Raw genomic sequence first — 14520 nt, 5'->3', positions numbered from 1 at the left:
CTCTTGCTACCTTTCCTGTCCCTTAAGTGGTCAAGTATAGATTCCACAGCTGGGTCAACGGGTGGGAGAATGGTGTGCCACGTGGGCGTCGAACATGCACGTACATGTCGATGGTCTTTTAGAGGACGATCCATTCATAAGGACAAAAAATATTCTTTGTTTTAATCTCTTTCGTGTGCTTTTTAACAAGCATAGCTAGTACAAGATTTGAAGACAGGTGATTAATAAAGTGTTCAAGCTCTAGCACATAGAGAGGGTTCAGTATGTATAGTGTTTGCTTACCGAGACTAAGGAACACGGTGTAATGGAGTAGCCGAGACTGCATAAGAGGCCATCTTAGGGGTCAAGCTACTTATCTCGGTTGTCACGAGGTGCATCCTGACTCCGCGCATATTGCTTTACAAACAGAACACAATCACTCATAATTCAATTACTGTTATAATTTAGAGTTGTCTTACCTTGACCGGCACGCACACACAGACGAGGAGGAGATCCGCGGTGGCGAGGGACAAGAGAAAGATGTTGGTGATGTTGTGCATCCGCCGATACCTGGCCACGGACACGATGACCAGTATGTTTCCGGCCAAGCCCATCAGCAACACCAACCCGTACCCGACCCCATTCACCACCATCTCGTTAACGGGTAGACTGCCCACCGAATCGTCGTAGTCGTAGTAATAGTCAGTGCTGTTGTCCCCCGCCGTGCTGATGCCGTTGCTGGCGTCGCTCTCTACGTCATCATCTACGTGAAGATTACGTGACGTGAGCGAATGGTTGGCGGCGTTCACGATGTCTTCGTTCAGATGGAAAGAACGCGAGTGAAGGGCACTGAGACTGTGAGTGGCAAAGTAGTCAGAGTGAAGATCGTTCCACATGATGAAATGATTGTTGGGGAACTCAAAGTTCCCAACTTTCACTGGCTAATCACACTGGCTGTGGACCTCTCCGTACTGGCACATGTTCAAAATCTTTAAAATGTCAAAAATTGTCTCATCCTTGAAGCACTCAAAGTTTCATCACGAACTGTGTCCTTAACTTCACAAGAAGGTTCGTATAGTGCTCACCAAAAACTCTCAAATTAGAGGAGGTCGTAAAGGTTAATTTGTTACTAACGTTTTACTCTTAGGCAAAGTCTTTATTTTCTTCTATGTACTTGCGCGTGTTTAATTCTTGTGTTGTGCTTTTTTTTAGGATATGTTCTTATTAGAAGTACATCAAAACTACTTGTCTCAAAAAGTCAAAGTTATTTTTGGGAGGACAAAATGAATAAAAATCTCTATCCGAAACATAATCACAAGCGACCTCAATGTTTTACACACCCTGCTACAAGTAACGTTGGTATTCACACAAGAAAATGGATCCTCTTCAGTCTGGCCCACTCTTTTCCATCATTTCCTATGTGAGTAATTGCACTTTAACATCTTACACAGCAAGCGAAAAAATCAAACTTTTTTCCGAAGAAAAATAAAATAATTCCACAATTATTTTTTGATAAATTTTTTTGAAGGCGAACAACTGTCCTGATAATTCTCAGCCTCGTGTTCATCTCATCTCAACGGTCTGAAGTAAAAGCCGAAAGAGGCCTATTGTTTCACAGACTTAAAGTCGTGCGCGTGTCCTCGTGCTCAAGGCGCCATCTGTCCTCTTTACGGAGGAGCCACCTCCCGCGCCGGACGTTTGCGGTTCAACTGGAAGGCCAGTTAGCAGACGATGCCACCAAGCCATGCTCATACACGCATGCAGGCCCAGACGCGTGGTGGCGGCAAGAATCGCAATGGGAGGGAGAACAGGTGGCAGTGAGGATGGGGGCGACTTGCTGGAGGAGTCGTGTGGACGACAACTACGATCTAATGCGCGTGCGGCGTGTCGCGGGAAATCTGCGTGCAACGGGCAACGGGCATGGTGGGCCCACGGTCCCCGAAGGCACATTCGCGAACTTACCGGTCTGTTCCGTGGAAGTCATTAAACTGCGATTGATGGCACAACGCGCCATGCCTCGACAGATGCTGGCATCGCAACGAACTGGTTGAACTGGATGAGTAGCTGGCTGATGTTATCAACTGCTTGAGTAACTGTCAGATATCATCATCATCTGCCTGAGTAATTGTCAGATATCATCATCTGCTTTAATAACTGGCTAACATCGTCATCGGCTGGAATAACTGGCTGATATCATCATCTGCTTTAATGACTGGCTGATATCATCATCTGCTTTAATGACTGGCTGATATCATCATCTGCTTAAGTAACTGGCTGATATCATCTGCTCTATGTTGAGTGAATGAATAGCTGGTTTGTTATTATTGTTGTTTGAATATGTGAGTGATTATGATGTATACACACGTCTCTATGGCACACAAACCCGTTACACGTTATGATGCCCGTACGTATGTCATTATAATGAAACGTGTCATTGTGATACACATACACTTTAACATGTAATTATGATACACATGTCACTATCCTACACATACCCGTCTCCTCGTGATGCTCATGCACGTCAGTATGACAGACAAACATTGTGTACATGTCATTATGATACACACTTCACGATAATACGGAAGTCATGAAATGCGTTACACTTGTCATTATGATACACATGCGATTCAAACACAGGTCCATAGTGTGTCCATTATGTCATTATATGGTAGGCATATACACATTTCATTATGATACACGTGTCGTTGTAGCAGAAAAAAACGTTGCACGTGCCCTTTACCGCTCGGTGTTTGTAGAAACAGTTTTCCAGGATTCGCATTAATTAACATTACGTGACCTTTGCACTCTGCCATTAGGGTTAGGTTTTTTAACAGAAGCTAATAAAATTACCTCATTAGCAAAATGATTAGGAGGAGATAATCGCACTTAATGAAGCTGCGCGTAGTAATTGTCTCCCTGTAGCTAGCGGAACCTTGTCCATGCGCATGCCCAGATCAAACTTGCTTACAAGTTGGGTTTAATAAGTAATCTGCTTAGTAGAGGAGAAAAAAATGGCCCCGCTTTCTCTCCTCGTCTGGGCTGTTTTGTCCAGACAAGTAGTGAGCACCATTTTACTCAACAGCAATTCATCTGGTAAGAAAATTTATTTTTCCTAACTAAATGATATTTTTCTTTGTTTTACTTTGAGAAAAAAAAAATTTTGTAAACTGTCTTCACATCAAAATGTATGTCTAAAGTGAAGTCATTTTATATCAGTCTTAATGTCTAATAAAATGTTGGCAGTGAGCCGTATAAACGGGTAATCCATTTCTCATCAACCGCCAACCAGATTCTTGTCTTTTACTAATTTTCCATCACCTGCTCACCAATCTCTCTCGCATGACTTGCCCAGAGTCAGACCATCGCTTGCCGTGCGAGGACGGGTGGCTACAGCAGGGCCACACCTGCTACCGCTACCACGACACGCACGCACCCCACGATGAGGCCGCTCGGGTATGCCGCCTCGCCAGAGGTCACCTCGTGTCCATCTTAACCCCAGCGGAAAACAGACTGGTGACAGGTGAGAACGAAAAGTATGCACAGGTGCGCAGGTTCTACAACGAAGTAAAGTGATTGTTAATCTCTCTCTCTCTCTTTCGCTCCCGCTAGCAAGCTGAATGTTTTTCAAAGTTGTCTTTTTTTCCGCCAGTGCAATGAGACTGTAAAAGTGCCTTGATACGAAATGTCGTAAAATTAATGACCTTTTTGACAGGAAATTTGATTGCTCAGCCTCTATTCTCTCCACTCCCCAGTGTGTGTGTGTGCGGGCGTGTGCAGGACTCTGTCTAGTGCGTCGTTAATGCCACGTGACTAGTTCCTGTCGCAGAACGGAGCGATGTAACCTAGACATCTTTTGTGCCAACTTGTATTTGTATGTCATCCTCTGTCTGCTGTCTACTAAAACGATTAGTCAATGGTCTGTTAGTGAAGCCCTCTGCACAAGGTTTGCACTTTTAGCAATCAACGTGCTTTCATTGAACTGGTCAGATTTGCATAACGAAGTGGACGAGAGACAGAAATAAACAAAATATTCAGGATGAAATTAGTAAAACAGCAAAAAGAAGAAGATAAGATGGCGAGGATATTTTACAAGAAATATGGGGGACAAAAGAAGCATGCCCATGCAAATGAAGGACAGCTATTGCACAACATTTTTTTATTCATCCTTGTAATCGCAGAGGAGGCAGTATACTATCCCCCTCTACGTGGCAATGCGAGGGCTAAAAGCATCTTCCCCTTTCGTTCCTAGTGAAGACATTTTCCTTTTCCTCATCACAACCTTAGACCTCACTAAGCTAGATGCTACGCCTCAAGCCGCTAACTAATATACTTAAAATGCATTACTAGCTGACTGCTAGTATTAGTATCCAGCTTAGCGCCGCTGTTCACTCTACCCTTGGTCTTGATGTCCGACTCCCACGCTCGGGTGGTAAGTAGATTTCAATACCATTTCCATGACAACACGGTAGACAATTCAGTTTCACGCCCACGAGTTTGCAGAGTGTACCTCATCTCATGATCCTTGCCCCCGCACATCCTCCTGCTCCTGCCGTGCCTGACTCAGTGGCACTAATGCCCTCACGGAATGGACGACCGGGGGAGGAAGGATGAGGGGCAGGAAGACTTCATGCAGCGATGTGCGGGACTAAACACAGAGCCGAGCATTGATTACCAGAGTCCACAGTGTGTCAGCAGCTCGCCATGCGCCTCCGGCCTGCACTTTGTGAGAACGAGCACTTGGTCACGTGGTAACATTGGTTATGGCTGACTTGGAACGCCCCTCCATCGATGGTACCAGCGGGACAGGAAGTATGGATCCCACAGGCTGCGCACGCACAACACGCACGCGGACACACACACACACACGCACACAAACCATGCATGTGTGCAAATATATTAAAGCGTGTGTCCCAGAATATAAATTTCATATCACAATGAAGGGGAAAAAATGAAATTAAACCAAACCTTGCTCATAAAATAATGGAACATGGATCCGTCATTAATTTGCTGTGAAAATGCTTTGTGGACTTTGTAAATGTTTGTTATAGGGTTTTGTTCGTTTTAGGGAAGGGGTAAGATTGAATGCATTGATATAAAGTTTAACTTGTAAGATCACTGAAGGCAGCGGCTGGTGCCACTCCATCGCACCCTCCATGTTTATACAACTTTATTACTGAACGCTGTGAAGAAATGCGGTCTGAACCACTTTTCAAACTGCAGGTGTGAATTCTGAATTCTAAGTCATGTGTCTTCCAAGTAAGTTTTTCGAAAGTTTGAAAGCAGTAATTTGCAACGAAATAAACCAATTCATTGGAGAAGAACTTCGCAATCGCATGATTCTTGAACAAAGCGAGAATAGTTCCAGAAGCAATTTTGCTGAAATTAAAGACCACAGAGAGCACAGAGAGCATGGGAGGCCTCTGTACTCCTCTCTGGCTGTGTCTACTTGTGTGATGTCCCCGGAGTGCCAGACAAGGCACGGAATGGGACCGTCTGAGACTCGATCAGCTTGATGTACGACTGCTCCCTGCCGTGCCAGTCACAGACACACAGCACAGAGTGTCAGAGACTGAGAGTATAGACAACTCACACACCACTAGCTAATGATGCTGATAGCTGAGGCCTGGGTAATCCATCTTCCTATCAAGGGTAAAAAAAAATGTCAATGAGTAGAAAACAGACAAAAAAGCAAATGATTATTTTTAATTAGCCTTCTGCCTGCGTGTTGGTAATTATTTGTGTCAGGGAGGTAATATAGGATGGATAGAGGTAACCTTGGTCTAGACGTATGTGGTGTGTGCGTGCATGAGTATATATATATATGTGTGTGTATGTGTGCATGTGGATGTGTGTGTATTTGTGTGTATTGGCTATGTTGCTTACTCTCCACCATAGCAATGGTTTACAGAAGACAAACGTTCGGTGGTGGCTTTGAACATCGGTGTGAACAGGCTACACCGGTGATTGTCTCCACTCGGGACTGTAGCTTAAACCATGAACGATGGGGTGAGTCAGACAGGTCTTCAGTGATCTTCAGGGACTTCCCTTCTTGTTTGCTCGATCGCATCTGGCAATTCCAGATCGTTTATATCAACACCCAGTCTTGTTGTAAAGCTGTTGTACTGTCTGATTTGTATACTCCAATCTGCAGCTGCTCCTGTATCTACCACATACCCAGGGGGGTACGAAGTCAAAATGAATTGAATGAACACCCACAGGCTTTATCCTTCACTCCTGTCCCAGGCTCTCACATGGTAGTGGTGACAATGTTTTCTACAGAAAACCACCAGGGTCAGTGTGTTTTCATTGTGTCACCCCATGGTGATGAGTTTAAAACGTTTGAGGTTGGACTAGACTATCTTGACCACCTGATAGCTTTCCTGTGGATCTGCATCTCTCTTGCCAACAACTAAACAATAAGTTCCATAACTCTAAATTTCTTCTTGAATTTCCTTGACTGGTGTGCGTCAGTAAATACAAACATTGTCATCATCCTTGAAAACCTCCATTTTCATTTCGTTTCGTCTACCAACTGCAACGAAAACCGCTAGAAATCACTACTACGAATATTGTCAAGTTCAGTTGGTTTTCAAGTCTACACACAACAGAAATCATATCAACTGGCTACTTGTGTCTGGCCTAGTCTCTAGGCAACAGCAGCTTGTTAACACCACAGAGAACACTGTGAACTCAATGAAGGAGTGGATGAAGACAAAAGTCTTCTAATCTTCTCCAAAAGTAAACTAAGCTACACCGCCTCCCACCACTCCTACTTTTTCTACTGCATCCCACTCTCGCAGACGGTGATAAATCTTTATGTGACAATTGGCGCATCACCTTTACTAGAGAACTACAGTAATGAGGTCTGTTAGTCATTTTTTTCTTCAGCTTCGCAGAATACGCAAATAAGATATTTATTGACAGTTTCTTCTCATATCTGAATTTGTACTGTCCTGACTAGACTGTTCCAACTCACTGTTTGTTGATCTTCCCAACAATCTGTTCGACAAGCTTCGGGAAATCCAAAACCATGTCGCCTGCACTGTCTTACAGTCCGGAGTGTGACACCAGTCTTTGGTGGTCTGTACTAGTTGCCTGTTCACACGTGCATTGATTACAATGGGGTCTTTCTCTGCCATAGTTTTTCTCAACGGATATCTATCTCTTAGTCAATGAGTTCAGCCGCCGCTCTTTTTCTTTCTGTGACCCCGGTGTCTGCCACCCTCACTTCGCACACGAACCACCTTTAAAGACCAACCTGAATGGTTTGCGTTTTGTTATTTATGTGTTTATATTTGTATGTGTTTGCATGTATGTGTTTCAGATTTTGTACACCAGAGATCACCGACGGCAGAGATGTGGGTTGGAGCCAGCAAGAGGAAGACTGAAGAAGGTGAGAAGATTGTATGGACAGACAACAGGAAGACGCCAACATACATACGTCAGGTATGAAAAATAGTTATTTCTCAATGTTTACCATTTTTCTCTTCTGTATCGTTAGTTTTAAAAAGGGTTAGGGATACATCTTTCGGACAAATGTTTCACAAGCCCATTTTTTTAGATACCCCGCAAGGTAAATACTTCAGATATGCCACATGGTAAACACCAAAGATGTTCAGTCAGAAGAAGGTAGTTAGGTGTTTGTTGACGAATATTAAATATGTTCGTAAATTGGAAAAGCAAGGGGTCACTTTTCACAAAATATTTTTACCCATATTAAAGTATATAAAAATTGAATCTTACGAGAAAATTATAACCAAGCTTCTTTAAATTAAGATAAACAGAATACAAAAAAATCAAACTCAGCCTAATACGCAAAGGGACATCCACTGTTCTTCTTCATACATTTATCTTTCTGTGTAATCTTTCCCTCTCTCATTGTTTGCATATCTCCTGTGTGCCTACAAATTTCCGAATATTCGTATCGGTGTGCGGACAGCCATTAATCAAGTTTTCATTTTTTGCGCCTGAGCTTATTGATATGGACTGAAAAACTAACTCATTTCAGCTCAACTTTACCAAGCTCACGGAGACTGCGAGTGACAGTTCCTCTTCAGCATCCTGTGTCAAAGTCAATGCTAACGGCCTTTGGAGACTCGAGGACTGTGACGTCAAACTTCCGTTTTTGTGTCAAAGATACACACGTAAATAGCCGGGCATTTAAACTTCTTGTGTTTCATTATTCTTAGTTATGGTAATAGTAGCAGTATCTACTCTCACTTATCGAGCCTCACTTTTTCTTTGTCCCTCTGGATACAGGTTTATTGTTGTTTGTTGTTGTTATTATTTGCAGCATGCGAGGCAGGATGGTTTGGACACCAGTGTGACAGACAATGTCATTGTTATGGGCCACCATGTCAATCACGGGACCTTATTCCCGTTTGTCCCGGCGGTTGTCTGGCTGGCTGGATGGGGGACTCGTGTGAAGAGCGTAGGTATTTCCCTATCCTGCTTATGGGTTTTGAGTCTTTTTTAAATTTTTTCAGCATTTTTGCGAGGAGGGAATCTACGGGGGTTTTTTTCTTCTTTGTTTTGGGGGTTTTTTGGTTTTTGTTTCCTGCTGCTGCTCGGTAGCATGGTGGTAAGACACTCAATTATGACCACGACCTTTAAAATCGTAAGGTCTTGGGTTCAGATTTTGTCTCACGGTTTATTTCCTTCTCTCTTTACTTTTTTTTCTTCTCCTTTTATCCCTCTCAAGGGTGGAAGTACTTCCGCCACATCAAAGCGCCAGAAGAATTTCAACTTTAATTATCTTCACCCCCAAAAAACCTGATGTTAAAATGGTACTGACATGAAGAAAATGTTAACCAAATATTGCCAAGGCTGTAAGGTTAGACGAACATTATCCCGAAGCAGAACTAAACGAAGCTGATAGTTATTAAATGTTCTTACAACACTACCTTTATGTGAGTGTTCTCTCCCTCACCTATCCATCACAATAAAATCCGCTATCATTGTAGCACCATACAGCATAATAGAACTTCTTTCAAGCTAGAAAATATAGGTATATCCTCTAGGGCTGACAAGTGCTAGTCAAATAATTCTTTTTTGTGTAATAAAACAACATAGCAAGATGAATAGAGATGGCAATAGTTTATTTGAATTTATTTTGTTCTTTGTTTCAGCCAGCACTCTGCCTGAAGGTAAGCTACCCTTACTATAATACTTCAGCCACTGTTGTGACGTCACAAAGGTCAAGGGGTGGGCAGGGTGTGAGCCTTGCTGCATTCAACTCTTTTCACTCCACTGGGTTGGGTGACACTGAACTAGCTCGACGTAAAACTCCAATAACCTAAGGACCTTTCCCACCTCAAAACTTTTTCTGTCTTTGCTTCACAGCCACATACCATTGTCTGCGGTACCCGGATGGCAGCCTGCGGGCCAGTCTGAAGGTCAATGCCAAACAGCGTTATTTCCGACACGTGCAGGCAGTGGACGAGAGTGGAGTGCCCCTCCCGTGTCGTCTCCCCGTCACCAGAAGTGGGAACCTGTTTTACGTCCATCTGTCTTTTTTCGACGACGTGACTGGTTCCAGCACCAATGAGTCAACGACAAACCCCAACACCAGGGCCAATACAACACGTGACATGGTTTCTGGAGCTGAGTGCATAGCCTCCGAGGTGAGAGTCAGCATTTCGAATGACCTGTATTATGTTACATGATTATCTTTGCTCGTGATTACGGCTGTTTAAACTTTTACAAATTTCGGTTCAGTAGGTCATGCCAAACACTCGTCCACAAAATTAACGACATATGGAGTATGAGTACACAGCATTGATTGTGGAGGTTTTCAGGATAATTGCTGTGTGTTTTATGCAGCATTACTATTTTTTGTACTTTAAGTTAATAACAATTAGCCAAAAATAAAGGGAAGAATGCTCATTATCTAAAAACACCGCTATTGCGTGGTTCTTCCTATTTTAATTGCTGTCAGTTCCTCTATTACTATTTTTATGTTCTGTGTAATATTCAAAATAAGGCTGAGACTGTGCGCATGCTGAGTATGGTCAACTCGAAATTGGAAATCGTTGAAATCATGGTGACGTCAGAGGTCACAGCTTCACTTTTCTTGTAAGGGTAACTGGGGGAAACTAATTTGTCACTTAATCTTTTGGGTCTAAGATGATACAAAAAATGGACTGTTTGCAACATGTGATAATGTCTGATAAAGCTAAAAGGTCACACATGTGCATACAATCGCCATTGGAGTCACCACTTTCACTTAAACTTTCTCCCACTCCCTCCTAATCAAGCTACAAACAGAACACCTCAATGTACCTTTATCTCCTACCATCTGTTGTCTCCCATCTCTGCACGTCAGGCACCATGGGGAGATAATTGTACAAGCGACCGTTTCAAAAGAAATAAAAATTAAATTCACCGAGAGGGCGGCACAGTTCTTTTTTCCACTTCCTATGTTGACTGCATCGCGGTGGCTTCCGCTGCCTGCAACCAGTTCACTCTAGCTACTGCAAAAGCAGCAATTAGACAGGATTGAGCGTTTCTGTTTTTCATCAGGTGCAAGTTAGGGCTCTTTTCTCCTTCCATTTAGTGAAGAGAATTAATACTGAGCAAAGATTGTATTTACCTCCCCTCTCAATTTCCGGTTTGATCATCCCACGAGCCGAGAACAAGGTTGTGGGTGTGTGTGACACGCACCTTTGATTCCAGCCGGGAAACAGGAGTGTCACGTGGTTTATTGAGTTCAGACAATATGCAGACCTGGTGACCAGCGATGACGTCACTGTTGAAGTCAGATGTGATGCCGATGACGTAGATGACCTCGATCTCGACGACGTCATTTACAATGCAGGGTGAGTTTTAAACTGGGTGGGTTAGTCTGGTGAGCTCGTTGACTTCCATACTGGGTGCCAACGGGCTGGTTGATTGGTTTAACGGCTAAATAGTATTTATGTCTTCACCTACACTCGAAGATGGTCTGCTACCCAATATTGCTCTAGAAAATGTCTAACACATGTCTTAAAAGGATTTGAGAAATCTCATTCGTCATAGTTTAAAACAACAATATGACCACAAAGAGAGATTGTGGGGGAAAGGTGTCAAAAACCGGGTCACTAGAGAGGTGTTGTTGGGGCTCTATGCTCCTAGAGGAGTACCAAGGAATAAACGAAACAAAGAGAAAAAAAAAACGCTCATCTTCCTTTGCTGTATCCTTGTTTTCCCTTTTTTTTTTCTTTTATCGATTTTTTAATTTTTATTTTACGTGTTTGTTCTTTCGCTCATTTTTTTTTTTCGTTTGTTTGTTCTGTGCATCACCTTCATAAACAGAGGTCAGGAGACTCAAATGCAGGCCAGTCTGGAACACCTCAAAGTTTCCGTTTACCTGTCTGAAGCAGGAGAGGACAGTCCACGTGAACAGGTTCATCTGGGGCAAACGTTGCAACTGCACGTTCACGTATCCGGCCTGAACGGTGGGTAGCGTTACCTGAAATATTCTGTCAAATCGAAGTAGTGGGTAAAGTTACATAAAACAGCAAATGCCTCTCTTGTTCTGCCTCTCCGTCGTTTTCTGGGGATGTACTTGATCAAGTTTGAATCAATAGGTAAATAATTGATCGGTTCTTTGAAAACAGACTCGAACTGCTGTAAGAAAACGGCTGCTCGATTAAATGACACGTGTTTGTCAAATGGTCCATCTTCCTCTTTCATCATAAGCTAAGCAACCTTAAGAAATATATTTTCCAAAAAACACACTCAGCCCTTGAAAAAGCTAAAAAAGACATCAAGATCTTAGTCTTCTGTGGCCAAATACTCCCACGTTTGAACGAATAAGCAAACCACCATGAGCGCTTCAGAGGATTTTGCTATTTCGTATCAGTACCAGAGCTTAAAGCGGCCAGTGATTTTTAAAGGACTTTCCAAAATTTTACAGATTTTTGTTGTGTACAAGAAGATAGTGTTCTTTACTGTTACACAGATGGCTTTAAAATACCCTAATTCTTTTTTAACTTTTTTTGTTACACGACACCAATACATATTAACATGTCGACATGGATACGTATGCACACATTCACAGACTGGATCCCTCGTTGACACATACATATTTAAAGAATATTTAGTTAAAAAACTAATAATAATAAAATAAAAACTAAAATATACACAATTTGTATATCAGCTGGAAGGGTTGTATTAAACTGCATGTGTCATAGGCAGTGTGGCGAATGTACGTTCAAACTAACAGCTAAGTTGATAAGTCTGTAGATGCTATATTTAGCAGTCAATCGGGTCGTAAATATAAACATTTTGTGGTTCTTTATTAAAGAGGATGAGTGTGCGTCACCCCACAGCTGCCGAGTGGAATACACCACTCCTCTTAACGCCAGCAAATCCCAGGTGGCGCTACTCGATGAACATGGGTAAGACCGTTTGCTCTTCGACAATTTTTGATGAACTTTCCTTCTCTTGGCCATGCTGTTAAAGCGCCATGTGGTTTTTCAAGTTTGCTTAAAAAGGACAGTACTCGGCTTGGTCGTCAAGTGCTATCAACACATGAAATAGGAAGGGGCAACCACTCAGTTAACGGGGAAACGAAGTCAACTTTCAGGCTTAAACTTAACACTGGCAACGCAAGACATATGTTGATAGATGGAGACCTAAACAGGTGCATTATCCGCTCTCTCAAGGAGATCACGTGTGTAGCACGAGACCAGAAATACATCACTGTGACGTGTGCACATTTGTCAACTACGTAACATTGTACAATGAGGTTTTTTTCACCAAAATTTGATAAAGGTTGTAGTTACAGCTAGACTAGTTACCGATCATGCGCAAACGAAAATGGAATTGTCTTTCACACTAAAAATATAAGTTCATGCAATACAAGGCTCAGACCTTAGTGAAAAAAGGAGAAATGAAACGCAAAAAAACATTTGCAAATGGTATCGGTTTCTTAAAGTGACATATTGTTACTTATTATTCCCCGTTATAAGTCATTATTATGTGAAGCATACTCCATGGTATAGAATTAACAGTTTGCTACATCCAGTCTTGTGATGCAACAGGTGCCCCACGCCCAGGTCAGTTATCAACCGCTGGACAGCTAGATCACGTGATCACTTTTCCTCCAATCCTTTTCCTGCCTTTTCCATCGGCGAGGCCAAGACTCTGACTGTTTCATGCCAAGTGGACTTCAACCTTAAGTCGTTTCTCTGTCCCCAGGTGAGCAGCTATCATGAGCAACTTTGATTTTTGTATGGTGTTTATATAGCGACTGTGCGATGGCCAAGGACCCAGATCGTCGCCAGACGCTTTAATTCCTTTGCTAATGAGAAGTTCAATGCTTATTAGGGGGTTCGGCAGGGGTTATTATCTCCCTCTCACGAATAAGAAGATGCATTTATGTCCCTTACATCAATAACGTCCGGATCCACTGAACGTCTGTAAAATGGACCAAATGAGTGGCGACAAAGAAACTGTTTTTAAGAGGAAAGTAGCATGATTATTTGTTGTTTTGTATTTTGCCATCTAATGTTTGTGGCATCTTTGACTTGATAACTACTGAGAACCAGAATGAAGAGGTTTGTGTATGTACACTTGTTATTTCAAGGTCTGCAAAAGTGAAGTCATCACAACTTTATTCTTTTTTCCGTCCATTTAAGGTGATTTGTATGTGCTTTCCAGAAAGGTTGCTACAAACATGCAATTAATACTGAATCCTTAAGCCTCTTATACTAGCAAAGAAGAGTTTAGCATGGCTGATCGAGGGGGAAAAAACAGATCCATGATGAATAGTCAGCAAAAGGAAAATCCATCCAAAGTTTTATCGTTAAGTGCATCGTTATCTGTCAAAAACGTATCGAAGCACTGATCGAGGTACTGCAAACACTATGAAGAAAATAGAGGGGAGAGATGAAAGACAAAGGACGTGGAACAATTACGAGGATGATGATGATGATGAGGAGGAGGAGGAGGAGAATTATTTACACCTGTATCTTTGTCTCGTGCTTCTACCTAAATGGTGCTTTCTTTTTTTCAGCCTTGTTCTGACCAAATAGTCAGCAGCCGTGACAGTCCCGTCATCAGAAGTCACGTAGTACAAAGGGACATAGCCCTAACTGATGAGTGACCGCCGTTATGCTCGCTAGAGGTCAAGAAGGTACACTCGAAGAGTGCAAGGGAATAACAAACCGTATTTTCTTCTTCTGATTGATGTTTTATTTACTTTGTATTATTAAATTTCGGAATGTAGAAAGTGTGTCTTCGAGTTTGAAAGGAGGAACGGAAATGTCTGCAAGTCGAAAAGAAATCCTAACAAAAATTTCTTTTCTCGACACGTGTGCCAAGTCTTTGGACCTGGCAGTTCCCTCCTCTTGGTTTTGAGGAGAAATCAAAACTTCCTTTCCTGTGATGTTATAAATATTGGCTTCATAAGACAGTGCCTCATTAGCAAAGGCTCTAAGCTCTTGCTTTGGCTGCTGCTTTCACCGACATCAAAGGCGCGAATACAGGACAATCCAAGTGTGTACTCTAAAGATTCAGAAATTCTACAGCTTATATGTTCTGTTAACTTTCTGGCAG

The 14520-nt window shown here is 42.4% G+C and overlaps 2 protein-coding genes across 2 annotated transcripts in view; one reads left to right on the top strand and one right to left on the bottom strand.

Moving 5' to 3' along the window:
- LOC112574429 (G-protein coupled receptor 54-like) overlaps positions 1–1861 on the bottom strand; it is a 37149-nt gene extending 35288 nt beyond the window's left edge. The window contains exon 1 of the mRNA XM_025255501.1: positions 459–1861. Within this exon, the coding sequence (XP_025111286.1) occupies positions 459–875 (417 nt within the window). The 5' untranslated portion in view covers positions 876–1861. The remainder of the gene's footprint in view (positions 1–458) is intronic.
- A 1094-nt stretch (positions 1862–2955) lies between these two features.
- Positions 2956–14414, top strand: LOC112574006. Its single transcript, XM_025254776.1, has 12 exons — positions 2956–3072; positions 3332–3499; positions 7304–7425; positions 7988–8123; positions 8273–8410; positions 9108–9125; positions 9322–9602; positions 10654–10796; positions 11272–11414; positions 12266–12359; positions 13005–13161; positions 13979–14414. Exons 1-12 carry the CDS (start codon positions 2991–2993, stop codon positions 14066–14068), a joined length of 1572 nt encoding a protein of 523 aa, XP_025110561.1. The 5' UTR covers positions 2956–2990; the 3' UTR covers positions 14069–14414.
- The last annotated feature ends 106 nt before the right edge of the window (positions 14415–14520 follow it).

The sequence above is a fragment of the Pomacea canaliculata genome, linkage group LG10, assembly GCF_003073045.1.
Source record: "Pomacea canaliculata isolate SZHN2017 linkage group LG10, ASM307304v1, whole genome shotgun sequence".
Taxonomy (NCBI): Eukaryota; Metazoa; Mollusca; class Gastropoda; order Architaenioglossa; family Ampullariidae; genus Pomacea; species Pomacea canaliculata.
Note: the sequence above shows the minus strand (reverse complement) of the source record. Positions and strands in the feature narration are given on the sequence as shown.

Bases quoted from the DNA above. Each gene is read 5' to 3' on its own strand.
- LOC112574006 (XM_025254776.1), top strand. From the start codon at position 2,991: ATGGCCCCGCTTTCTCTCCTCGTCTGGGCTGTTTTGTCCAGACAAGTA. The intron at 3,500-7,303 runs GTGAGAACGAAA...TATGTGTTTCAG, and splicing joins GGAAAACAGACTGGTGACAG to ATTTTGTACACCAGAGATCA. The intron at 9,603-10,653 runs GTGAGAGTCAGC...CTTTGATTCCAG, and splicing joins CTGAGTGCATAGCCTCCGAG to CCGGGAAACAGGAGTGTCAC.